The sequence below is a fragment of the Chinchilla lanigera genome, unplaced genomic scaffold (assembly GCF_000276665.1).
Source record: "Chinchilla lanigera isolate Chin_1 unplaced genomic scaffold, ChiLan1.0 scaffold00002, whole genome shotgun sequence".
In the NCBI taxonomy this organism is placed as follows: Eukaryota; Metazoa; Chordata; class Mammalia; order Rodentia; family Chinchillidae; genus Chinchilla; species Chinchilla lanigera.
The window spans coordinates 42,527,405-42,553,381 of NW_004955403.1; the positions used below are offsets into that span (position 1 = coordinate 42,527,405).

General features: G+C 36.0%; 1 protein-coding gene and 1 long non-coding RNA gene across 3 annotated transcripts in view; one reads left to right on the forward strand and one right to left on the reverse strand.

Moving 5' to 3' along the window:
* The window catches only part of Psd3 (pleckstrin and Sec7 domain containing 3), a 500,607-nt gene that overhangs the window by 84,697 nt on the left and 389,933 nt on the right, over window positions 1-25,977 (reverse strand). For both annotated transcript variants that reach the window (XM_005373608.2, XM_005373613.2), the window contains one exon: window positions 10,250-10,443. In XM_005373608.2, coding sequence (XP_005373665.1) covers window positions 10,250-10,443 — 194 coding nt within the window. The remainder of the gene's footprint in view (window positions 1-10,249; window positions 10,444-25,977) is intronic.
* On the forward strand, window positions 551-25,067 carry LOC106148392. The gene is made up of 3 exons (XR_001233806.1): window positions 551-639; window positions 15,807-15,992; window positions 22,332-25,067. It is a non-coding gene; the product is annotated as an uncharacterized LOC106148392 (long non-coding RNA).

A 25,977-nucleotide genomic window follows, 5' to 3' on the forward strand; every position in this document is an offset into this window, starting at 1 on the left:
TTCCACTGTTCCTTGTCAAAAGTACTGCTTCTGAGGAGAATGGTGGGTGGCCTCTTTTCACCAACTTTGCTGCAGAGAAGGGTGGATTTTAAATTAAAGACACAAATGGAACTTTGAAACCTAAAACTTATTCTTTCAATCCAAATGTAGAATTGTGAAGACATTCACCCCACCTGAAACTGAAATTCCACCAAACTTAACTGTTGTGGGACAAATGCCTGCTAGGGTCTTCCTGAGCCAGCCTCACTGGCTGTCCAAGGACCCTGTGTTGGAGCTCAAACCACTTCATTATCTACCCTTCGGAGAACAGCAAGGTGGGGAGCAGAGGGAAAACTTCAACCTAGTTTTAAAACAATTGCTTTGCTTTGCCTTCTCTTAAAGAGTCTTTCTCCAACAGAAGGAGACAACTACCTTGTGGCGGGGGGGGGGGGGATGAAACCATTCCACTTTTATTATCTCTTAATTATAGTGTCGCTGTTTCCAATGTTACACAATAGCACAGATTTCTGCCTGCCTTGCCATTCTAAACTCTATTTTCAGCATGTGTGACTCAGAATAACATCTACTGTCTCACATTTGACATGTGGGACCAAGTTTTCAAAACTTTCGATGACAGCCAAGTGTGTAAATCCCTCTAGAGTGAGTAAACCTCCTTAACCTCCTGCAGGTGCTACCCAGCAGTCCTTGGGCCCAAAGTGTCTACAGTGACATAGGAAATAGGCACCACCAAGAATTTTCACACACTCTGGGGCTGGGGATTTAGTTCAGTGGCAAAGCGCCTGCCTGGCAAGCGCAAGGTCGTGAGTTCAGTTCCCGGTACCGGAGAAAAACCAAAAAAAAAAAAAAAAAAAAAAAAAGAATTTTCACACACTCAAAATGCAATTATATTAGACCATTTCAAATCAGAAACTAATCTTGGGTAGGCAAAGCAACTGAAGAGTCTATACTAACAACACAATAATACCATTAAAATATTTTAAAATTACTGAAATGAGACATCCATGTAATGACCCTCTTCACTCTTTGCCAACTCCTCCAGTCTTCTTCCGGAAGAATCTACCCTTTAACACTTGAGCTATTTTTCCTGGTAGCTAATTACATTCGTACCACAAAACAGTGTATTTCTTTCACTATGTCAGAATAGGTTGTAAACATTCTTTATTGGGTTTCTGCTGCAATAGATGAATATTTAACAAGCATTATAACCCCATTTTATTTTCCTAACATATTTATATCTGTTTATTTATATTTATACTAATCTCCATGGTATAAGGAAGTGTAGTGACATTTTTGTGTATGTTTGAGCATTCCCCCCTCACTTTAGCAAGGCATTACTCACAAATAGAAAAACTGTATAAAGTTATAGTGTATAGTTCGATATCTTACTACACACACATATTATGAAATAATTATCACAATCAAGTTAATTAACATAACTCTCACCTCCCACAGTTATCATTTTCCCATGTATTTTTAAACTGACAGGTAAGGGATGACATTCTTTTTCTTTCTTCGCTCCAGGCAGCATCTTTCAACTTCTTTCAGTAAGAGGAGTACAATGCCTCTCTCTCTTTGCTTACTCTCCGCTCTGCTCTCCACTGTTACCTCTCAGTTCTTTCTTCTGGACTCTGACAAGGTCACGTTGTTCAGTGTGTTCCCTGTGTGACCATAATTTAACTGTTCACATTTCTAAATGTGAGCAGTGACTACAACTCTGGCCCACTGGTGAAGTTCTTATATATTCCACTGTAATGATGGCAGTCACAAAGAGATTTCATTACTGGATGTTAAACTTTGTGCTTTGGGTTTTCTGTTACTTTTTCTGGACAGATTCCAAGAAAAATATCCTTATATGCTTCTAAATTTTCCAAGAAGTCAGGTGCTTTACTGAGTTTTTGAAAATCTGTCATGAAATATATGAGACCTTATAAGGTTATCTTATTGGCAATTGTTGTCCAAAATATTCATACCAGTAATACATTATAAGGTATAAGACAATTCATTTCTCTAAACCCTTGCTAATGTTTCGTATTCTTTCAAATTTTGGCCAAGGGAATGTAAGTGAAATGGCACCTCATCATATACTGAGCATCAGCATATCATTGATAATTAGTGATCAGGTATGTCTTTGTATATGTATTGATCATCTGAGTATTTTCTTCTGTAAAAGGCCTGTTTTAATTTTTTGCCTGTTTTGCCATGATGTCCTTTTCTAATTAAGATCTACACAGATATTATGGTTTTAATATTTGATTAGTAATATGCTACAAGTATCTTCCTTCAACCTATACATTGTTACTTAAATTTTTAAAAGATAATTTTATAAGTATAAATTTTATAAGTATAAATTTATATAAAATATAAATTTTATAAGTATAAATTTATATAAAATATAAATTTTATAAGTATAAAGTGGTCTTGGGCTGGGGATGGTGTAGCTCAGTAGTACAGTAAATGTTTGCTGTGAAATCCTTGGTCTACTTTTAATGTAAATATATAATAATATTTTTTTAACTTTTGTGTTCAAAGAGAATTTAAGAAATCTTCTATCCAAAGATTATAGAGTTAATTCATTTTCTTCTAATAGTCTTAGCACTTTATTTCTTAAACTTTTACATTTCATCTACCTGAGACAGATTTTTATGTTAGGACTCAGGAGACAAAAGACACAGGCACACATACCCCGCACACAACACATCCCTCTCAGCACCACTTCCAGAAGCACTTTTGTAGTCCCTAATTATCTAAATTACTTCCTATGTCATATAGCAAGTTTTCATAAATACTAGAGACTGCTGCCTTCTCTTTTCCATTGTATTATCTTCTATTTATATCTTGCTATCTGAGGAAATGTCAGCATGCCCAAAGAACATCTTCCTCTCAATTTTGAACATATTATGTGATACCTTAGCTAATAATGTATTATTTAAGCCTGTACAGAGTGACTTATAAATTCTAACTACACACCCATATGTACAATTATGCATATTTTGTAAATTCTATATATTACACATATATGTAAATTCATTGGGGTACAGAGGCTGTTTAATATAGGTCTTTAAAATATATATGCTTCTAATTCAAAGAATTCTTAATTCATGTAGAAAATAAAAATTCATTACCTTCACCTTACATAGTCTGTGGTAATAAAAAACTACAATGGTACTTCATTACCACCTAATTTTTACCTCTGAAATGTAACTACAACATTATGTATAGTGTTCTGTATTAACCAGTTCCTCAGAATGCTATGTCATTATAAGGTAGGGAGGCAATATCTTAAATGATTTTGAGGTTAGAAAAGCAGCGTGGGGAGGCTGACATATGGCCATAAGAAGGTGTGCAAACAGTGGTCAACCAGAAAGCACCAAACAGAATTCATGCCATTCAATCTCTTAAAAGTGCTATCTTGATCACCAAGTAACAGAAAAATGTTCAAATTCTACTGCTTTCACTTAAGACCTCCAGTCATCTAAATACCTACTGCAAACTATCTCAAACACACAAACAATGTGGAAGCTACATGTTTTCTAAGCATTGTCCTTATAGAAATTGCTTTTGACAATATGCTACAAGTAGGTGGCAGATTTTAGCTCCCCAATATTCTATACTATGACCTTGGTTAAGATGTTTAGGATCAATTTCATTATCTGTAAAGTGTAGATAATCTTTAAACAAAGATTAAATGAATTAAACATGAACTGTTTACTGCAAAGCGCTAATACTGAGTATTTTAATCATCACTGGAATCATTTAAAACATTAATATTCTGGATATATCGTTTACAGACAACTCCCTGGCTTCTTTAAGTATTTAATAACAGATTGATACAACTAAAAGTTTATATTATGTTTTCTTACTCTACCTGACAAAAACAAGAAGGTACATGTTGTTTTTCAAATTTGACTTTTCAAAGCTTTCTCTTAATGTCAGATTTAATGATTCTGGTTGACATAAACCTATGTGAGACATACCACTTGTTGTTAACCTTGATTTGCCTCCTGGAGGTAGAATTTTATGAGCTGAACAAATCTTTAAAAGACAAAAAGAAAAAAGGAGCAAAGAAATCTCCAAGGTTTTTAAAACATGTTTGTATGAATAATTATCAGTGCAATCTGAAAATCTATCCAGCCCCGAGTGGAACAAGCGGTCTCTTCAAGACTAGATAAACAATGTTTTATGGAAAAATAATATCTCTAGAGGACTGACTCAAATCTTTACTTATTCTAAAAACTCATAGCAACATGTCATTATAGCACCTGGTCCTATTTACATACATGTCCAACTGTAAAATAACTCTAGCTATACTCACACCAAACTCAAAAAAAGTTTGCAGACTTGGAAAAGGTATCATCATGCAGATTTCTCAAAATTATTTATTTCTCTTACCCATGAAGGACCACTGTTATTTTTTTTTTGATGAATATGATTTGTATTGAAAATGAAAAGTACTGCAGATTAAATATGAATACTTAATATAAAATATTTCTCAGACTTGCTTATAATGATCATCTCCCAAAGAAAAGGGAAGTTCTGGCATTCTGGTGCTTTTCTAAACAGCAGCGGTAGCCTAACACTTGGAAAAGTCAATTCAAGGTGATAGGATTAAAAGGGGGGAAGAAAGGGGAAAAGTTTAGGTGGGAAGGAACAAAGCCGTTGCTAGCTCTCCAAGTACATATCTCAACAGCTCACTTGTAACTTGCTTAACATTCCTTACCACAGTCATAGCTCAGTAAATATTAGGTCCTGTGGTCTGAGACATCTCTTAACAAAAGGAAATGATAAAATCAGTTTAGAGCTTGGTTTGGCCACACTAAAGCAACAGCTAGAAAATATTGTACATATATTACTTTTAGTAGCAGGACTGGACTGTATTTTGGAAGGGGAAGACCAAATGAGGCGAGACCACCTTACTGTCTGAATAAAGTTGCTCAGCTCCAGCAGTAAGGGGCATTTAAAAAAAAACTTGAAGTCATGCTGAGTGGAGGACATAAAGAGGGAGTTTGGTGAGACGTGGGGCTAGAATCTGTAAAGCAGAGAAAAACAGAGGGAAGAAATTTCCAAAGAGACCATGCTGGAGATCTGCAGAACTCCCGGGTCTTCCCCGGAACACAGACTTGAGCATCAGAGGAAGGACATGAGCCACCACATGGGAAGGAACCACCAAGTACTGGGCTGAACAATTTCACAGCTCACACAGGGCCAGGCAGGGTTTGTGGTTTTATCAGCCAGGGTGGGCGGAGTTTGTAGCCCAGGGGGCACTGGGTAGTCTAAAGATGAGCAATGGCGCCTTACTAATGGGACTAAGTCAGTCCCTGAGTAAAGGCTGTTCTGGATCCAACACAACAAAAGATACAGGCGCCGAACAGATCCCATTCATCTACAAGCCCCTGACATGGGGACTGGAAGAAAATCCAACTTTTTACAAAGAAATGCAACTAAATTTAAGGCTCCCAAGATGAAAACCTTACAATTTGTGACACTGAAAATAAAGATGATCATGAGTTAAAAAAATAAAAGGAAACCATGGCCTGTATAGTATTAACTAATAAAGGGAAAAATTAGCCATTGTTTAATAGCCCTGGAAACGACAGAGAGGAAGAGATTTGAGGACAAGAACCTTAAAATAGGTATTAAAAACACAGGAAATGTGCTCAAGGATATTAACAAAACATGATCTTGATAAGGAGAGAAATGGAGGATATAAAACAGATTCTACACACACTTCTAAAGAAATATTACATGCATGAAATGAAAAATACTGTAGTAAATTCCAACAAAAAATATTAAAATAAAGTATTGAAAGGACAAAAAAAGAGTTGGTCCTTTGGAATAGTATTAAGACCTAACATACAAGAAACAAGTCCCAGAAAAAAGGTGAATGCTTTAAAAACAATGGACAAAAATCTTCCAAAATTGGTGAAAATATAAACCAGGAAACCTGAGAACCTAAAAAAACCAAAAAACAAAAAAGACAACCTAATGAAAACTATAATAAGGTACCCTATATGATTCAAACTTGCTGGACGACAGTGATAAAGAACAAACTACACTGAGAACAGAGGAACGAAGGCAAGAATGAAAGGAGACTTTTGGTCTGAAATCATGCAGGACAGCAAAGAATGGAGCAACATTTTTAAATTACTAAAAGTAAAAGAAAAAACAACTGTCCCCAAATTTGAAACCCACTGAACACAAATGCATAAAACTAAGGTAAAACATGCAGACTTTCTCAGACTGATAAAACATGATAAAATATCTTGCCCACAGCATGCATATGAATGTTAAAACACATTTTTATTAAAAGAAAAATACTACCAGTATATTAATGTTAGTTTTATAACATACACAGAATTAAAGGGTGACAACAGCACAAAGGCTAGGAAAAGAGAAAGAAAAACAATCATAAAGATCTCAAACTACATACAAAGTGGCATAATTTGAAGGTAGACTGAGATAATTTTAAATGGCAGGCAGTAAATCCCACAGCCTCCACTAACACAGGTAAACAGGTACAGCTAATAAATCAGTAGAGCAAGACAGAACCATAAAATCTCATTAATCCTAAATAAGACAAAAGGAAAAGAGGAGCGATGAACAGATGGAGTAAATAAAAAACAAATAGCAAAATGACAGATGTAAAGTGGACTACATCGATAATTACAATAAGTATAATCAGTCTAAACACTAATTAAAAAGCAAAGATTCTAAAGCCCACTAATATGCCATTCAAAAGAAAAAAAATTTAAAGACAAAATTATAGATTAATAAAAGCTGGTAAAAAATGTTCTCTAGCATGCAAAACTGAAAAGAAGCTCAGGTGGCTGTAGGAATTTTACATAAAGTAATCTTCAAATATGGAATATAATGAGGAGTAAGAAGAGTCCTTTCATAATGACAGAAAGGTCAGTTCACCAAGAGGATATAACATACTTAGCTGGTAGGAATGCAGAACTGCAAAGACATGTTGGAAATTTCTTATAAACATACACCTAGCATAAAGCCTAACATCTCATTCCCTCACTGCTAGGTAACTTCTAAAAAGAAATGAAAACATACACGTACTCCTCAGATTTACATATGAACGTTCATCTCAGCTTCATTTTATAGTAGTCAAAACCTAGACACAACCCAAATGGCTAACTGGTGAGTGAATAAAATGCGCTATTGGAACAATAAGATACTATGCAACAATAAAAAGCGACAAATTACTAGTTTACACAATATACAACATTGTGCACAACTGTGCAAAGAATAATCCCAAGTGACAAAAGCAGGGCATACAATAGTTCTGTACTTAAAATTCCATTTATTGCAATTCTGGAAAAAGTATGAATATAGAATGCACAGCCAAAAAACTCATTGTCATGAGCTGGAGCTGGAGGAGAAGGAATTAACCACAAAAGGTGCAATAGAACTTTTTCCAGAAATCGAAATAGGTATCTTGGTTGTGATCGCAGTTATGTAACTACATACGTTTTCTAAAGCTCAAGCTATACATTTTACACTGGTAAATTTTAGCTGAAGCAAATTATTATTAGAAATCATGCACTTCCCTATATATTAGAGAAGTTGAATGATCTGCCCACGCTGAAGTGATTTGGAAATCACGGCAAACTGGGGCTAGACAGGCAAAGCCTGAGGAATTACAGACGCTGAAACTTTTCAGGGTCCTCTCAAGACCTGTCTTGAAGAGATGTGAAAATTGCCCCAGTACTAAAGCAATTGGTGGGAATTAATCCTGGAACCTGGGCTGAACCTGGCACCGTCTTACTCTCCATATATTTTTACATCTGAACTGAATCAGAAGTGGAGGAAGAAACAGAGAAAGGGCATGTTTCTTTGAAATTAGGTACTAGGCAGAACTTCTTCCTAAAGAAACCAAAAGCCCTAGGGTACTCAGAATTGCACTAACCAACCAGAAACTATCCAGGTAGCTGGCTAAGTCTTGAAAGGGTTGTCCTGGCCTGGTGTAGTAGTAAATGCCTGTAATCTTGGCTATTTTGGAGGCTGAAGCAGGAGAATTGCCAATTTGAAAACAGCCTGGGCAATTCAGTGAGCCTCTAACTCAAAAACAAAAAGGACTGGTGATACAGCTCAGAGCTTCCTGGGATCAAAACTCTCAGCATAGGACAGTGGGGAGGCATATGGCAGATTATACCGGCAGGAAAACTGCTTCCCTGGCTCTGGCTCTGAACTGCTCAACTGCTAAGCAATTCTCAGGTTTGTACCTAGATCCACACGCAGGGGTCTCTTAGGGGAAATGGGTGCAGCAGATCAGTTCTCTCGAGGTAGCCTCAGAGGTGGGCCAGGAAAACAAGGGACCAAGACAACTTCATCTACTGCAGAACCCAAGGGAGACTCCGATAGAAGTTGGCCAATTAAATCAATCATGTGGCTTGGCTTAGCTCTGTTCTCCTCCTTCAACGGTACTGAGCACATGCTTTGAAGCAATGGGAGAAGCTTTGCTTCCTTTTTGCCTATTCTGGAACAGGTATTTTAAACTGCAGTTACTGGGGCTGGGGATTTAGCTCAGTGGCACAGTGCCTGCCTGGCAAGTGCAAGGTCCTGAGTTCCATTCCCGATACCAGGAAAAAAAAACGAAAAGAAACTGCAGTTACTCTGGTTTTTGCTTCCAGAACTTTACATACATTAGGTATGGCAGGTAATTCTCTATTTTTCTTTCTGCCTATACATCGAAGCTATAGCCATACCCGTACTGAAGAAAATGGACACAACCAACAAATTTTAGGCTTGGAGACACACACTGAGGCTGGACACGGCGTGTGGCTCGGAGATGGGCCTACGTGTGGTTGTGAATGCAAAATGGTACCATGTTCAGTAGGCACTTTTGGTTTCAATGCTCGGAGAAGGATGTGTGTACACGCCACATTTGAGAGTCTAAAGCTAACACATAAGCTGATGTGCTAGTGCACACCTTCAGTGCCTCAATCGGGAAGCTGAAGCAAGAGGATCCTGGTAGTAGTCCTGAGGTCCAGGCCAGCCTGGGCTACATAGCTGAAACTGTGTCTCCAAAAACCAACAAACCAAACTGAACCAAAACAAACAAAAATCTATCGTATAAAAGTTTGCAGAAGATGATGAAATTAAGTAGTCCTCCCCCATCGTGTTTAAGGTGCCTAGGAAATATGGTAGAGGTGCGCCTAAAGGGCCTGAAAAATGCAAACTCGCTTAGCATTGTAAGTCAGTGTACTAAGTCAGTTTCAAAGGTGGCAGCTCTACAATGTTTCTCTTGAATGCAGCCTAATAGAATACGCTAACACCTCCAAAAAGAGCTCCGCGATAGCTTCTGTCCCTCTTCACTCCATGTCTGTGTCTGTAGGTGGAGAACAACATTAAGCCTATTAATGTTATCATATATGTCAGCTTCTCTTATCCCATTCAACTGTTTTGCTTTCTGCAAAGACTGTTCTGTGAACATACCCCGTTCCTCTCAAACTTCAAACTCCATTATCTATCAGAAGATAAACATGCCTCACCCTTCACAGAGAAATCTGGAGCCATCAGATGGCATTCCCTCAATTTCCTGGTCCTAATTATATACCATGTTAGCCTATATATCACCAGATCATCTTATCAAAGGCCCACCGTTCCACATATGCTTTGGATATGAATTTCCTGCTGTAGCCCTTTCTGAGGGGTGAGGATGTTACCTCACTGATTAATTTACATATTACAAATTGAACCCTTCCCTCAGGCTTAGGAGCTATCAATCTCATGAAGACAGGGGACTTCTTCATCCAGTTCAATGCTATATTTTTGTTGTCAAGGACACAGTAAGTAGTCAGTATTAGTTATGGAAGCTGTGGATACAGAAATGAAGGAGACTCTGGGAAACGAAGTGTGTATAAGAAGACTTACATTTCTAGGGTTCTACTAAAAGGAGGTCAGGGGCCACAGTGGTCTCCCGTTTAGATGGAGAGGCTTGCTCAAACTTCATGAATACACCTCTAAATATACACACATTTTAAACAATTTTATATATATATATATATATATATATATATATATATATATATATATGGAATAGTTCTTCATCCTTGACTTTACGTCAGACAAATTCACTACAAAATTTGCACCCAGGAGCCAGGGATGTAGCTCAGCAGCACAGCGCCTGCCTGGCAAGTGTGAGGTTGCGAGTTTGATTTCCGGTACCAAAAAGAAAAACAAAAATTTGCACCTAAAGACAAAATAAATGAAACAGAAAATGACAGCAAGTGATGCTTACTCTTCTTTCCATCCATATCTGCATGGATTTTCCGAGCCAAGAATCCGCTTTTGTACACAGCAGCATTCGGGTCATGAGGAATGTCCAAAAACGGGTTAGTCGTGCTCCCAATGCGGCTGATGGTCTTTGGATGTGTTCCATTAGCCTTCTCATCAGTACCTTCCGAGGGAGATTTTTTTTTCTCTTCATCATCTCTGAAAGGAAGACGACACAAAGACTGAGCCAAGCACCGACCACAAGATCCACTGAAAGAAATTATTTAGAGGCATAAACTCTGCTTTGTAATGGCTGGTCAGTCTCCATAGCAACCATCATGACAGCAGCTACCATGTACTGAGTGCTTCTCATGTGCCAGGTAGTAATGATCACGATACTCTTGTAAGACTAATACTGTAGATGTCCATATTACAGATAAGAAAATAGTGGGTTCAACAAATACAAACCCAAAATCAAAATGGAAAAAAAAAAAGAACAGATAATGAGGGGATGACCGTCAACTCTCTAAAGCCTCTTTTTTATTTACCTAATATTAATGATGCTTTCATGTTTGTTTCCTTTCAAATGGCTTTTCCACAGGGATCACAATTTTGAATTTTGTATTTTGGCAGGGCCTACCATAGAGGCTGACATATAGGAAACAACAAAAAAATTATAGATTGAGCATAATGAATAATTACATCTGCCCAATAACCAGTCTAATTCCTACTATCAAAACCCCAGGTGAAGCTGCCGGTGAGTAGGATGATAGGGCCATGCACAATGCCTTGGCATCCTACACATGCTACTCTTGCAAGCACCATAAATGCTTGGGCCACCTTTGCAGCCACTAAGAGAAGTCCTATTTGCCTTGTCTGGTTTCCTGAGTCACTCACTGTTCCTTCAAGAATAGGGAATTTAAATCTGAGCTTATAACATACAACAAGCGCAGAGGAGGCAGAAGACAGATGGCTGTGTTCAATTAGTCAAGGGGAGGAGACGGTGGATGAAAGCGAATAAGCCCTAATATATGGCTGAAAACCAAAACACCACAATAAAAGCATTTGTCTTAGTGCTGCTACTTCAATTTCCAGAATTTTCTTTAAAAATTAAATTCTCAGCTGTATTTTAAATTAAACTCTGATTACAGACTCTCATTAAAACTTCAAAGTAACAACCAGTAAAATGTATTTTAAATAACAAAATCAATAAATCATCAAAAGTGTTTAAACATGGTGGTGATCATAGAAAAACAGGTTTTTTGCTCCCCTGGTATTTTATAAGTAACTGTGGCATATATGAAAGTAAAACTGAACTCTTAAAGACCCACATTTTACTTTTATTTTACAATAATTTTAAGCTTAAAAGATATGCTGAGTTTCCATGTACACAGTTCCTGTTAACATCTTCTGTGACTGCAATAAATTTTCTAAACTCAAAAATTAATATTAGTAAGATACTATGGATTAATCTAAGATTGTCTTTCATGTGCCCCAGCATTTTCAAATTAATTATCTTTTTATTCTGGTACCACATCCAGGATCTCCTAGTGCATTCAGTTGTCAGGTCTTCCAACCTACAACAGTTACTGAATCTTCCCTGGTCCAGCATTGACTTGACATTTTGAAGACCGGTGGTTAATTGTTTTGCAGATTAACTTCAAGTTTGTCTTGTCTTATGTGTTCTCATGACTAGATGATGGTTACATTTCTGGAGGAAAACACAGATGCTGTGTCTATCTTGGTACATCAGATACAAGAAATACAGGTTTTCAGTGATACAAACCATGATTACTTGGTTAAGGCAACATCTGACAGGATTTTATGCTGCAAATTTACTATTTTCTTTTGTGAATGTTTGGGGTGATATTTTGTTAACTGTGAAAGCACCTTATTTCTTCTATTTTTTAAACCCAATAACATTAGCATTCATAAATGAATCTTTGTTTATAAAATAAAATCATTCATTTTACAGTCGTCTGTAAATGTGGATTTTTTGGGGGGTGGGTACTAAGAATCGAACTCAGGACCTCACGATTGCCAGGCCGGCTCTGCATCAGTGAGCTATATCCTTGGTCCCATAAATGTGGATATTTAAACACTGTTTTAATTATAAACATTCCCTAGCAACTATATGCTTATGAGTCTTCCATGACTACAATCTTGCCTTTCCTAGAATGGCATATAAAAGGCTACTTTCATTTTATAAAATGCTTGTAAAATTCATCCAATTATCATGTCAATCGATAGTTTATTCTCTATGGTTGTGTAGCACTATTTCATTGTATGAATACACCCGCTTATTCACCTACTGATATACAATTACGGTGGTTTCTAGTTTTATATTTTTAAAATAAACAGTTATTTGTGCTAGCAAACACCACCTTGACAACAATATCAAGTATAGTACTATAAATCTTTCATAGATTAAAAGTAACCCAATCCAGAAAGGAGATTTCTACCTTCAAATAATTTATTCTACTGTTCCCAATAAGTGTCATACTATTATAACCCACAGCAAACATCATACTTAGTCGGGGAGAGTTGAAAGATTCTCTTCCAAAATCAGGAACAGTCAAGGGATACCAACTCATGCCACTTAAATTCAATACAGGACTGCAAGTCTTAGTTAATTAGAGAAGATAAAACAAAAAGGCATCCAACTAGGAAAAGTAAAATTGCTTACATTTGCTGATGATATGATCTTATATACTGGAAATCCTAAGGACTTCAACAAAAAAATGTAGATCAGATCAATATAGTAAAATTGCAAAATTAACATACCAAAATTGGTGGTGGTTATATAGAGTAATAAAAACATTCTGAAAAAGAAATCAAGAAAATGATTCCCTTTACAATAGTAATGAAAATATTAATCAGTGAGCAAGGGGGTGAAAGATCTGTACATTGACAACTGTGAAGTAATTGAAGACAATATAAACACATGGAAAGTTATCCCATGTTCACGTACTGGACAAATTAGTACTATTATAATATCCATTCTACTTAAAGTGAGATTACAGATTCAGTGAAGATCCAATCAACATTTCAGTGGTACATAGCAAAGAAATAGAAAAATAATCCTAAAGTTCCTGTGAAACTAGAAGAGAGCCTAGATAGCCAAATCAGAGCAGAAAGAGCAAAGCTCTAGGCATCATACTCCCAGATCTGTAAACACTGTCATCCCTTAGGGTCAGGACGGACGTTGTTCCAGGACTCCCCATGGACACCAAAATCTGCAGATGCTCAAATACTAAATGGTGCAATATTTGTACGTAAGCTATGCACATCCTCCTGTGCAGTTTAAGTCATCTGTATATTACTTATATGAGTATAATGTAAATTCTGTGTAAATAGCTGTTATACTGTACTGTTAAGAGGCTAACAAAAAAGTCTACACATATTCAAAACATACACAGCTTCTTTCCAAAATTTCATTCGGTGGTTGGTAGAACCTACAGATACTGAATCCACAAATATGGATGGATAATTATGCATTATAAAGTCACAATGAAAACAGACAGTAATGGTAATAAAAACAGAAACACTCTGTCTGTCGATCTTGGCTCTCAACTTGACTAGATGAAAAGACTCTTGGGAAGGTGACTGGATAGTGAGAGCACTAACTTCATCAATGAGATGAAGGTGCTACTATGAGGTACCTAGTTGGAGGAAGGAGGCCGTCAAGGCATGACTTTGAGGCCTAAATCTGGATTCTGACCCTTTCTCTCAGAGTTCTTCCCCTTCTCCCTGCTTCACAGATGCCATGTGTTATACAGCTTCCTTCTGCCACACTTTCCTACCATAATGTTCCTTCCCACCATGACGTTCCCACTTGGGAACCAGCTGACCATTGACTGAAGCCTCCAAAACCACCAACCAAGTTGTCAGTGTCAGATATTTTGCCCCAGCAAGAGGAAAACTGAGTAATATACACACTCATCAGTGGAACAGGACAGGAAGTCCACAAATAAGTCCAAGTATTTCCATTCAATTTATTTTTGACAAAATGCCAAGACACAAAATGGAGAAAGGCTAGTGTATTAAAAATGGTGATGGGAGAAATGAATACCGACATGTAAAATAACTAAATTGGACCCTATCTCCCACTGTATACAAAATTCAACTTAAAATAGGTAAAAACTTAAATGTAAGACCTGAGCCTTTAAAGCTAGAGGAAGACACCACAAAGGGAAAAACTCCCCAACATTGTTCTGGGCAATAATTTTTTATATAGGACTCTAAAAGCATAGACAACGAAAGCAAAAATAAACAAATGGGATTCTGTTAAACTAAAAAGTACAGAAAACATTTAACAGAGTGAAGAGACAGCCCTTAAAAAGGAAGAAAATACTTGCAACTGACACATCTAAACAGGTACTAATATCTACCTATGAGTTAAATAATTCATTAGCAAGAAAACAATTTGATTTCAAAATGTGTACAGAGTACTTATCAAAAGAAATACAAATGGCTAATAGATATGTGACAAAAATGTTCAACATCTCTGGCCATCAGAGGAAAGTAAACTAAAACTATACTGGAATTCCATCTTATTCCGGAAAGAATGGCTACCATCAAGAAACAAAATAATAACAAGTCCTGGTGAGGCTGTGGGGAAAAGGGAACCCTTTTCTATTATTGGTAGGAATGTAAACGAGTACAACCACTATGGAAATAAGTATAAAGATTCCTCAAAAAAACTAAACATAGAAATTCCATTCAATCCAGCTATTGTCCTTCTACCTATCTTCCCCGAAGAGTTAAAGATATCATAGTATAGTGTTAAATATGTATCTGTGTTTCTAGCAGCACAATTCATAAGTTAAATCTTGGAGCAGCCTATGTGTCCATGAACAGACAAACTGATAAAAAGAATGTGGCGTGTATACATAATGGAGTACTACTACTTTTCCATAAAGGAGGATAAATTTGGATCTTTTGTAGGAAAATGGATACATCCTGAGACCATAATGTTAAGTGAAATAAATCAGATGCACAAATTTAAATATCACATGGTTTATCTTATATGAGAAACTCAAAATGTAAACAAACAGCAAAATAATTAATAGATAAATTAAATAGGAAATAGATAAATAGGAAAGAAATAAATAGAAAAATAGGAAATAGATAAATCTTTTGCAAAAGGAAAGGATAAGAGACCAAGAGATGGACTGAGAGGTGAGGCGGGGAGGGGAGATACAAAAAAAATTAAGATGTGTTATAGACTTATTCCCATTCCCCACGAGGCATTCAATCACTGTGTATTGTAAATATGTACTAAAATCAGTAAAAATTAAGGAAACAATTAGGAGCAGAAAAAATAAAACCATACAGTGTCACCTTACATGTGTTAGAACGGTTACTGTCAAAAACACAAACGGTAAGTTTCAGTAACGATGTAGGGGAAGGGAGACCCTCATACATTTTCTATGGGAATGTAAATCAGTGCAGCTGTTATGAAAAATTGAACGGAGACAAACTACCCACAAACCTAAAAACAGGATTACCATAAAATTGAGCAATCACAATTATGGGTTTACATCCGAACCATTGACACTGCACTTTCATATTTATTTCAGGGTTATTCTCAGTTGTGTTGCCAAGATAGCAAAGCAACCGAAGTGCCCATGGACGGATGAATGAATGGAAATAAACCTGGTGTCTACAGTAGATCTCTCTTATCTCCTGCTGCCCCTTCAGAGGTGTGAGTTACCTGTGGACCAACGGTGGTCTGAACCACGGGTTGCATCCCCACAAGAGAAAGGGTGAGTATAAAACACTCACAGATTTTGACAGAGAAAGAGACTGCATTTATGCAACTTTTATTTCTATATATTGCTAAAATGGATATATTTTATTGTTCTTGCTAATCTCTTACTATGCCCATTTTGTAAACTAAACTATATCACATGTGTGTATGTACAGCCTGTTCAAATATTGTTAAGTACTATCCACAGGTTTATGCACCCACTGCAGGGAATATATTCCCAGCCAAGAAGGGGTGGTTACCCTGCACGTGATGAGGTGTTACACAGCCTTCATAAAAAAGGGACTCCGGTCATTCCTATAACATGCATTCAACTGGAAGACATTATCCTAATAATGTCCAATAACTTTTGCTTAGAAGGAAAAAAATAAAACTAAGACCTCATTTATATATGAAATCTCACAAAGGTGATTTTATTGGACAAAAAGGAGTGAAAAAATCCATTAAAGAGGCTTGGAGAGCAATAAGAATAGAGATGGGAAAGATGTTGATCAAAGAGATCTATTGCACTGTCTGATGACCATAGCTAATAGTGATGTACTACATACATATTTTTAAATTGCTACAAGAGTAGATTGTTAACCTCACCATGCAAGAAGTTGGGAAGGTGACAGGTATGTTAATTAGCTTTACTGAATCTTTGTACAAGGTATACATAGATTAAAATATCACATTGTACTATGTGAACAAACACAAATGCTAATTGTCAACTAAAATGACAAAAAATTCAGTAATTTTATAAATTTAAATTTAAATGAAGAGTAAAAATAATCCCTTGCAGTGAGAAAATAAATTGCAAGTTCACATTCAAATACTGTTTATAGAGGATCACTATGTTGTAGATCAATTTCTGTGTCAGTGCAACTAACTATATAAAGTATTTTTTACATTAGTAATCTAAACTCTATTTATCTGAGAATAAATGCATCAACTTCCAACTTTGTTTATAGAAATTAGGCCCTTATTTTTTATTTCACTGCTTCAGATTATTACACTTGATAAACATAAAAAATATGCCTTTGGTATTGCTTTGATTGTACAAAATATTTTTATATAAAGAAACTTTATTTGTAAAAGAAGGCACTTGAAATGCATGGCTATCTCAAAACAATTTTGCCTGCTTCATAAAGTAAATCGAGAATTGAAATAAGTGAATTTCTTTTGCTTGTCATTTTCCATAGAGTGGTATTTCACATTGACCACACATTCATCACAGAGAATATTGTTTCTTATTTAAAAGAGAAAAGCAGGACACAGATTAAATAAGAATTAATGAACTGATATTTGTTTGGCTTACATTCATAAATCTGCCCTCAGTATCTGGGGAGAACTGAGGCAGGTAGTTGTCAGCATAAAAACAGAAAGATTATTTTGGAAATCAGGATAACTGTTTTGAACATCTGTTCCAAAACTTTTTTTTGAAGCAGATTAATATATTTTTAAGAGGGAATAAACTAAACAGCACCTTAGTATGTGAAGTTGATAAAGCCTAATATTGTTTTGAAATATCCAATGTATAATACTTACTCTAAAGCATATGAATTAGAATGGTAGGATAGTCTGTACAAACATACAACTTAGAAATCATGGATTTTATATAACTGTGGCACTCAGCCTCAATATTCTGTTTTTGAATCTTCAATGATTATATAGTTTTGTAGACATTCTGACTGATACAGAGATGTAGCAGCAAAGGATAAATGTTTTGTCTTAAACATGAAAACTCAGCATTCTTTAATAGTAATAGGACAATAAAAACTTTATAATGAGTTCTAAATGGGAAATCAATACATTAATGTATAAATGTATAAAAATTTATTAAATTGTACTTAGTAGACATATTTTTAAGAAAAGAAAAGAGCTTAAAACACCTTAATTTAAAAATTAAGGTAGTGTCAAAAGATTGTAGAACTCTCAAGTACTAAGAAGAGCTCTAGAAGTCCACAAACACAGAATTTGAAAAGACCTAAACTGTAGAGTTGACACCACAGATAGGTCCTGCTTAATGCAAATACAATAGACCAATCCTGGAAATCAGATGTTGGGTAACAAAGTACTATATGAGGTCTAAAATTAAGAATGGACCAGCCATGGTGGCACATGCCTGTAATCCCAGCACATGGGAGGCCAAGGCAGGAGGATCATTGCGAGTCTGAGGTCAGCCTGGGCTACAAAGTCAGCTCAAGGCCAGCCTGAATGGTACAGGGAGACCCTGTCTCAAAAAGGCAAAAATAAATAAATAAATTAAATTAAGTTAAGAATGAGAAAAAGAGATACATAAAGCATTAGATATGAACCCCAAATAAATTCCCTACAAAGTAGGTATTGTACTGGTCCAAAATCAAACATGAGGATCAATGGAATGGAATGCAGTGATGTCAAATCTTTTAGAGCATTCAATGATAACAAACAGCTGGCTGCTGCTGCAGTAGTTTCACCACCACTGAAGTAGAGGATTCAGAAGTAACACTAGGGGCTGGGGATTTAGCTCAGCGGCAAAGCGCCTGCCTGGCAAGCACAAAGTCGTGAGTTCAGTTCCCGGTACCAGAGAAAAACCAAAAAAAAAAAAAAAACAGAAGTAACACCAACCACATTCAACTATTTGGTCTTTGACAAAGGGACCAAAATATACACTAGTGGAAAGATAGTCACTGTAATAATAGTGTTGGGAAAACTGGCTATCTACATGCAGAAGATTGAACCTAGACTCATATCTATTACCATGTAGTGAACTAATATCAAAATGTATCAAGATCTAAATGTTAAAACATAAATACTTAACCTGCTGGAACATAAATACGTAAAATTCTTGAAGTCATAGGTATAAGCAAGACTACCTCAACAGAACCCCAAATGCACAGGAAATAGTACCAAGAATCAACACATAGAAATACATCAAATTAAAAACTTCTGCACTGAAAAAGAAACCACTAACAGAGTGAAGAGACAACCTGTTCAGTGGGAAATATTTTTGCCAGTTATTGCTCAGACAGAGCACTTGTATCTAGAATACATAAAGAATTTTCTAAAACTAGACACCCACAAATGAAGACCCAACCAAACAATAGGCAAGTGAAATGAACAGACACTTCACAGAAGAGGAAATGCAAATGGCCCATAAATACCTGGAGTAATGCCCACCATCAGTGGTCATTAGAGAAATACAAATAAAAATCACACTAAAATTCTATCCAATTCCAGAAAGAATGACCATTATCAAGAAATCAAATCACAAAAAGTGCTGGAGAGGCTGCAGGAAAAAAATAAACACTTCTATATGGTTGGTGAGAATAAAAACTAATACAATCACTATGGAAATCAGTTTGGAAATTCCTCAAAGTAGTAAAAATAGAAATTCTATTTGACTCAGCTATTTTCTTTCTAGGCATCTTCCTGAAAGATGAAAAATACTATATTACAGTGATGTACATTCATACCCATGTTTATAGCAGCCCATTCATAATAGCTAAATCTTGAAAGTGGCTTCTAAGTCCATCAACAGAGGCAGAGATAAAGAAAATGTATTTACACACAATGGAGTACTATGCTGTAAAGGATGATAAGAAAATGGATGCACCTTAGGCCATACTGTTAAGTGAAACAAATCAGACACACAAGCTTAAATATCATAGTGTTTCTCTCACGCGAGAAACTCAATTGTAAAGAAAGAGCAAAATAAAAGATAATAGAAAGTAGGGCAATAGATTTTTCTCATACTCATATGTAATTTGTGTATATATATGGCAGCTGTTGCAAAGTAAAAATGCCTATAAATAATCATGTAAGATATAAAATGCTAAAAATATTGCTCATATATCACCAAATAATTATGCTTTTAAACAAATACTTAGTATGCTGTAAGAAAGCTCCTCAATGTAGTAACAACATCTAGCCCAACAGAATTTTTTAAGTGTGAGCACACTTTTCAAAATGACTACACATGATTGATGTTCTAATAATTGCATGTAAGTCATTTGAGACTTTCTCTGTATACTGTCTGGTTTAAAATATTGTACTGAGTTTTAGGGAGTGAAAAAATGAGTATTTTTCTATATAAACAATAGCCAAAATAAGTTATAGCATTACACTCTAATGTGTAGTTGCTGGCCATACACAGGTCCTGTACTGAGAACTTGAGATTTGGCAAGTCCAATCTGAAATTAAGTCTAATTTCTAAAGAATTAGTACAAACAACACTTCAAAACTTATTTATATTAATTATTATTGAAACCATATTCTCAATAAATAGGATCAAATAAAAATCCAATAAAATATATTTAAAATTAATTTCGCTTGTTTGTTTTTACTTTTATAATGTAACTATTAAAAACATCTAAATTACATATGAGTATGTGAATGTAATTACATTCCTTCTGGACAGGGCTACTGTAATGTGCACTTATGACATTTGAGTGTTAAAAACCAAGACATTCCACTAAAGAAACAATAAATGGGGAAATATGCAACGGAGCGCTTCACAATAAAATCCTAACACATATATTTAATCCTGCAGCATAAATATTCTTGATATTGTGAAAGTTAATAAAGGATCTTGCAAGGCTTGAAAGGTAAAAATCTGTCCTCCTCCTACATGCAGACTGGTGGCATCTGGTGGTGGCTGTCTTCCGGTCATAAAGATACATATAGCACATGGGTCTATACCGGCAGCACCAGCGAGGATGAAGGATTTTCCGCCACCCACACCCCACTGTGTCAGATGCCCTTTGCCCTTTTTGTCAGAACACCTCCCTTTTCTGAGTAGAACTTGTACCAACTCTTATCTGAGATATGGTATTGGCAAAGAACAGGAACTAGTACCTTATCTATGGATTCACATTATTCCTGATTGGGTCAGCACAGGGTTGCATTTATTTATTTTTAAGTAGACATTATAAATGTCACTGCCTTCATAAAGGGAGGCCATTTCCACGTGTATTGGGGAAGAGATAAGTAGTACAATATTGATAATAAAGAATCCTATAAGAAAGTTCACTCATTCCCATAGTAAACAGCCTTCTAGGCTTTTTCTATCTATTCACCCTGAATAACTGAAGCATTTCTGAAGATGATACACCTTTGTTAAGGTAAAATGAAAGAGACACAATAGAACTCTTTGCCTTGCTTTTAAAAGGACAACTCAGACATGAATATATTTTAAAAGACTATTTTCTACTAAGAGTCCAATCATCTCAATGCTACACCTAAGAAGTTCGCCACAACAATCTACCCATGATGAACTGCGTGATTCAACAGGAGTCTAAGTCCATCATGACTTGATGATGCTCTCATCTCAAGAATGGTAATAGCTCATCTGATAGAAGATGACCTTTCTACTTCTTTATTCTTTCTAAAAAGGATAAAGCATGAATTTCTTATGTGCTATGCTACTTACGACAGATGACTTTTAGACAAAAAGAGGAAACACAATCATCAAAATCCTCTGGAATCTTACATTTCACCAGAATTCCACAAAATCTTAGGAAATTTATAAAGAGGTAAAATTTATAAAGAGGTACCATTAATAAGTTGATCCAATCATGGAGCCAATTCTGAATTACCCTATTTTGCTATGTTTCATCACAGATATTTAGTTTTATCCACTGTTCTAAGGGCACAAAACTCAAAAGCTTTTATAACAAAAGGCTCAGTCATGCATGATTCAAAAACTGAAACCAAACATAAATGTGGAGGTGTTTGTGTTATGCACGTGTGTGGTACAAGGCATGGGGAATAATAGTTGAAAAGACAATGAATTCTGGAAATTCCTATTCCAGAATAGGAATGTAGTATTAACCTGGACACAACAGAAAATCATCACAGAGAAAGTGGCACTGAAGCTGGACAATAAAGGGCAAGGTGAAACTCACCAGTTTAAAAAAGAACATTTACAAAATAACTGGCTGGGATATGAATTGTGGTTGCACTGAACACACAGGCGAATTGAGAAGAATAGACATTTTGATAATACTGAATCTGTCTGTCCATGAATGTGCAATCTCCACCTATTCTGCTCTTTGATTTCTTCCATAAGAGTTTCATAGTTTTCCTCATCAAATTTTGCACACATTTTATTAGATTTATACATGAGTATTTCATTTCAGGGAGTACTAATACAAATGGTATTGATTTTAACTTAAAATTTCACTTATTCATTGCTGGTATACAAGAAACGTGACTGACTTGTACATATTAATCTTTTATCTTGAAGTTTTATAAGAATCACTGATTACTTTTAGTATCAAGAATTGTTTGGTTTGGAAGGGTTGCCACCTGCCTGGGATTTTTCTACATAGACATGCAATCTTGAAAGAAAGATAACTGTACCTTTTCCTTCCAGATCTATATACAGGTCCTTTCATTCTTATTGTATTAGCTAGGACTTCCAGTATGATGTTCAAAAGCTGTGGTAAGATGGGACATGCTTGCTTTGTTACTGATCTTAGCAGGTAAGCCTCGAGTTTCTCACTTGTATGTATGATGTTTGTTGTAGTTTTCCTATAGATATTCTTTATCAAGTTAAAAGCATTTCTATTTCCCATTTGCTGAAGTTTTTATTATGAATGGTATGCTGAATTTTGTCCAATGTCTTTTCTGCATCTATGGATATAACTGTGTGATTTTTCCTACTTATCCTGTTCAAGTTATGCATTACATTAGTTGATTTTCAAATGTGAGATCTTGCCACTTGGGATACATTTCATAGTCACAGAGTATAACTCTTTTATAGGCTGTTGCATTTGATTTGCTAAATTCTGTTGAGGCTCTTATAACTAAATCCATGAGAGATATTGCTCTGTAGTTTTCCTTTGAATGTCATTGTCTACTTTGGTTATAGCAATGGTGGCTTATTAGACTAAGTTAAAATGTGTTCCTTTTGATTTCACATGCTGGAAGAGATTGTAAATAATTGTTAAAATCTGTTTTGTAAATGAGAGAGTTCATCAAGAAAAGCATTTGGATGTGGTACTGGTTGAGATTATAAATTATAAACTGCAGTGCTTTAATAGATACAGGCCTAATTAAATTTTCTATTTATTTATTTTTTTTTAAGAGCAGAATATATTTATTGAGTGGAAGAAAAGAAAGATTCTGTCCCAAGAGAGGGACAGAAGGGGGGCCCAAGTGAGTTACCCTGTATTTATTTTTGAGTGAGTTTTGGCAGCTATACCTTTCAAGACATTATCATATCTGTGGGGTAAAAGTCATGGTTAGAGCTTCTCAATTTTATTGATCTTTTCAAGGAACTAGCTTTTGGTTTTGTTAATTCTTTTACTTCTCTGGTTTTAATTTTATTGATTCTGCCTTAGTTTTCATTTCTCTGTCTCTTCTGCTTCATTCTGATTTTAAATAGTTCTCATTTTTCTGATTCCCACAGTTAGAAATTTCGGTTACTGATTGAGATCTCTTTTATAATATATGCTTCAAATACTACACCCTAACAAACTATGGTAAGTTTCATTTTCATTTAGACAAAAGCAGAGTTTTTCTCCAAGAGTTCTTCTTTCACCAGTGTATTATTTAAAAGTGCATTGTTTATTTTATTTTTTTATTTTTTTGTTTTTTTTTGGTTTTTCTCCGGTACCGGGAACCGAACTCATGACCTTGTGCTTGCCAGGCAGGCGATTTGCCGCTGAGCTAAATCCCCAGCCCCCAAAAGTGCATTGTTTAATACCCGAATATTTACAGCCACTATTCTGTTGATTTCTAGCTTATTTCCATTTATGATGTGAGTGCATATACTGTATTATTTCTATTTTTTTAATCTCTTAAGGTACATTGTATGGTCCAGAATTGTGATCTATTTTAGTGAATATTCTATATGACCTTGAGAAGAATGTGTATTTTGTTGTTACCAGACTAAGTCTTCAATAAATGTCATTTATATCCAGTTGATTGATGGTGATGTCGAATTTAACAATGCTTCTCTGACATTTTTCCTGCAGAATCTGTCAATTTCTTATGGAGAGCTTTAAAACTCTCTCAATTAATTTTTGCCTCATATTTTGACACTCATGTTAGGTGCATACACATTAAGGATTGCTGTGTCTTCTTGGAGAACTGACTTCTTTATTATTATCTAATAGCCTGCTTTATTCCTAATAAATTGTATTGCTCTGACGTTTGCTTTGCCGAAATTAATATAGCTACCTCTATTTTCTTTTGATTAATGTTGCATAATATGTCTTATTCCATCTGTAAGTTTAATTTATACTTGCATTCATGTTTAAAGAGGGTTTCTTTGAGCCAAGATAGTTATTTTGTTCATTTGTTTTGCTTTCTTCCTCATAGGTAAGATATTTTTCTTGCTTATGTAAAGTCTCCCTTAACACCTCTCTTCCTGCATTTATTCTATTTAGTAGAATACCTGGATCTACGGTTTGTTGTGTGATGTTTGAAGATAACTCTCAGCTATTACTGCTTCAATTACTTCTTCTTTTCCTTTCTCTTTAACTTCTCCTTTTAAAACTCAGAGCCCAAACATACCTATATTCCTCTAAGTTGACTCTCTTTGGTATTTGTTTACAATGGTGAAAGTCTCACACATGCTTCGTATTTCTCTGCTTGTGATCTCTTGCTTTGTGGTGTTTGTAGGTCTATAAACCTTCTGACATTTTCACAGCCATCGCACCTACTGCCAATGTGAGATTCAAATTATATTGCCACTCTGTTGGATGTCTGTGTTGGGTGGGAAAACAACACAAAACATCACTGGGGCATGCGGCAGATTGGCCTTGCTGCTGTAAACAAGCATAGTCTTTTCCATGCCTCCCATGGGAAGCAGGAATGGGGTTGCTTCCTCCAGACCACGTACCATGTGTGGGAGGGGCTGTAGCAAGAGTGAGTGATGTTCCTCTGAAATTTTCTATGGTTTTGAATGTGTTTTTTTCTTGACTACAAGTTTATCTGGTTGGTATAGATCTTTGGTTTCAGAGTTTATAAGAAGTTATTTTACTGTCTTAGTTGTCATTTGTTTCCAGGGAAAAAAAAGGGTCTACAGCTTCATCTTGTCCATTCCCCTTTAATTATTCTGCTCCTAGTGTTAGCAGTTGAACTACCTCCCCTCAAAACACAATGGAACTCTAACCCTTAACATCCACGAACGTGACTTTATTTGGAAATAATATGATGAAGCTGAGATGACGTCATTAGCATGGGCCCTACTCTCATATGACTGTTGTCCTTAACAAAAAGGGGAGGGGCTGGGGATTTAGCTCAGCGGCAAAAGCGCCTGCCTGGCAAGCGCAAGGTCGTGAGTTCGGTTCCCGGTACCAGAGAAAAACCAAAAAAAAAAAAAAAAAAAAAAAAAAAAACAAAAAGGGGAATTTGGATGGGAGACAAACACACAGAAGGCAAAGAATGTGTAGAAGTCAAAGGGAAAATGCCACTCCAAGGATCCCCTTTGGAAGGAACCAGTCTGTAACTCACAACTTTATCTCAGACTTTTAGCCCCCAAAATGTGAAATAATAATTTGGTGGGTTTTTATTGGTTTGCTTTGCAGTAGTTGCAACTAAATGCAGGGCTCTGGCACTGAGCTATGCCCCCAGCCCTTTATTTAATTTTTTTTATTTTCAGACACGGTCTCAGGGGCTGGGGATATAGCTCAGCGGCACAGCGCCTGCCTGGCAAGCGCAAGGTCCTGAGTTCGATTCCCAGTACTGGAAAAAAAAAGCAAAAAACAAACAAACAACAACAACAAAAAAAACCAGACATGTTCTCACTAAGTTGTGCAAGCTAGGCTCAAACTTTTGTCCCTTCTGCCTCAGACTCCCAGAGTGCTGAGAACATAAGCTTGTATCACCATGCCTGGCTGCTAAATTCGAACATGTGTTTTTAAAGCTACTCAGTTCGTGGTATTCTGTTGCAGCAACTATGAGATACTAATACACTTTTATGCAACTTCATCACTGTTTGTGAATAAGTTTATCTCTCAGGACACTTTGCTCTGAGTTCTTGCTCTTCCACAAACTCCACGGTAACCCTA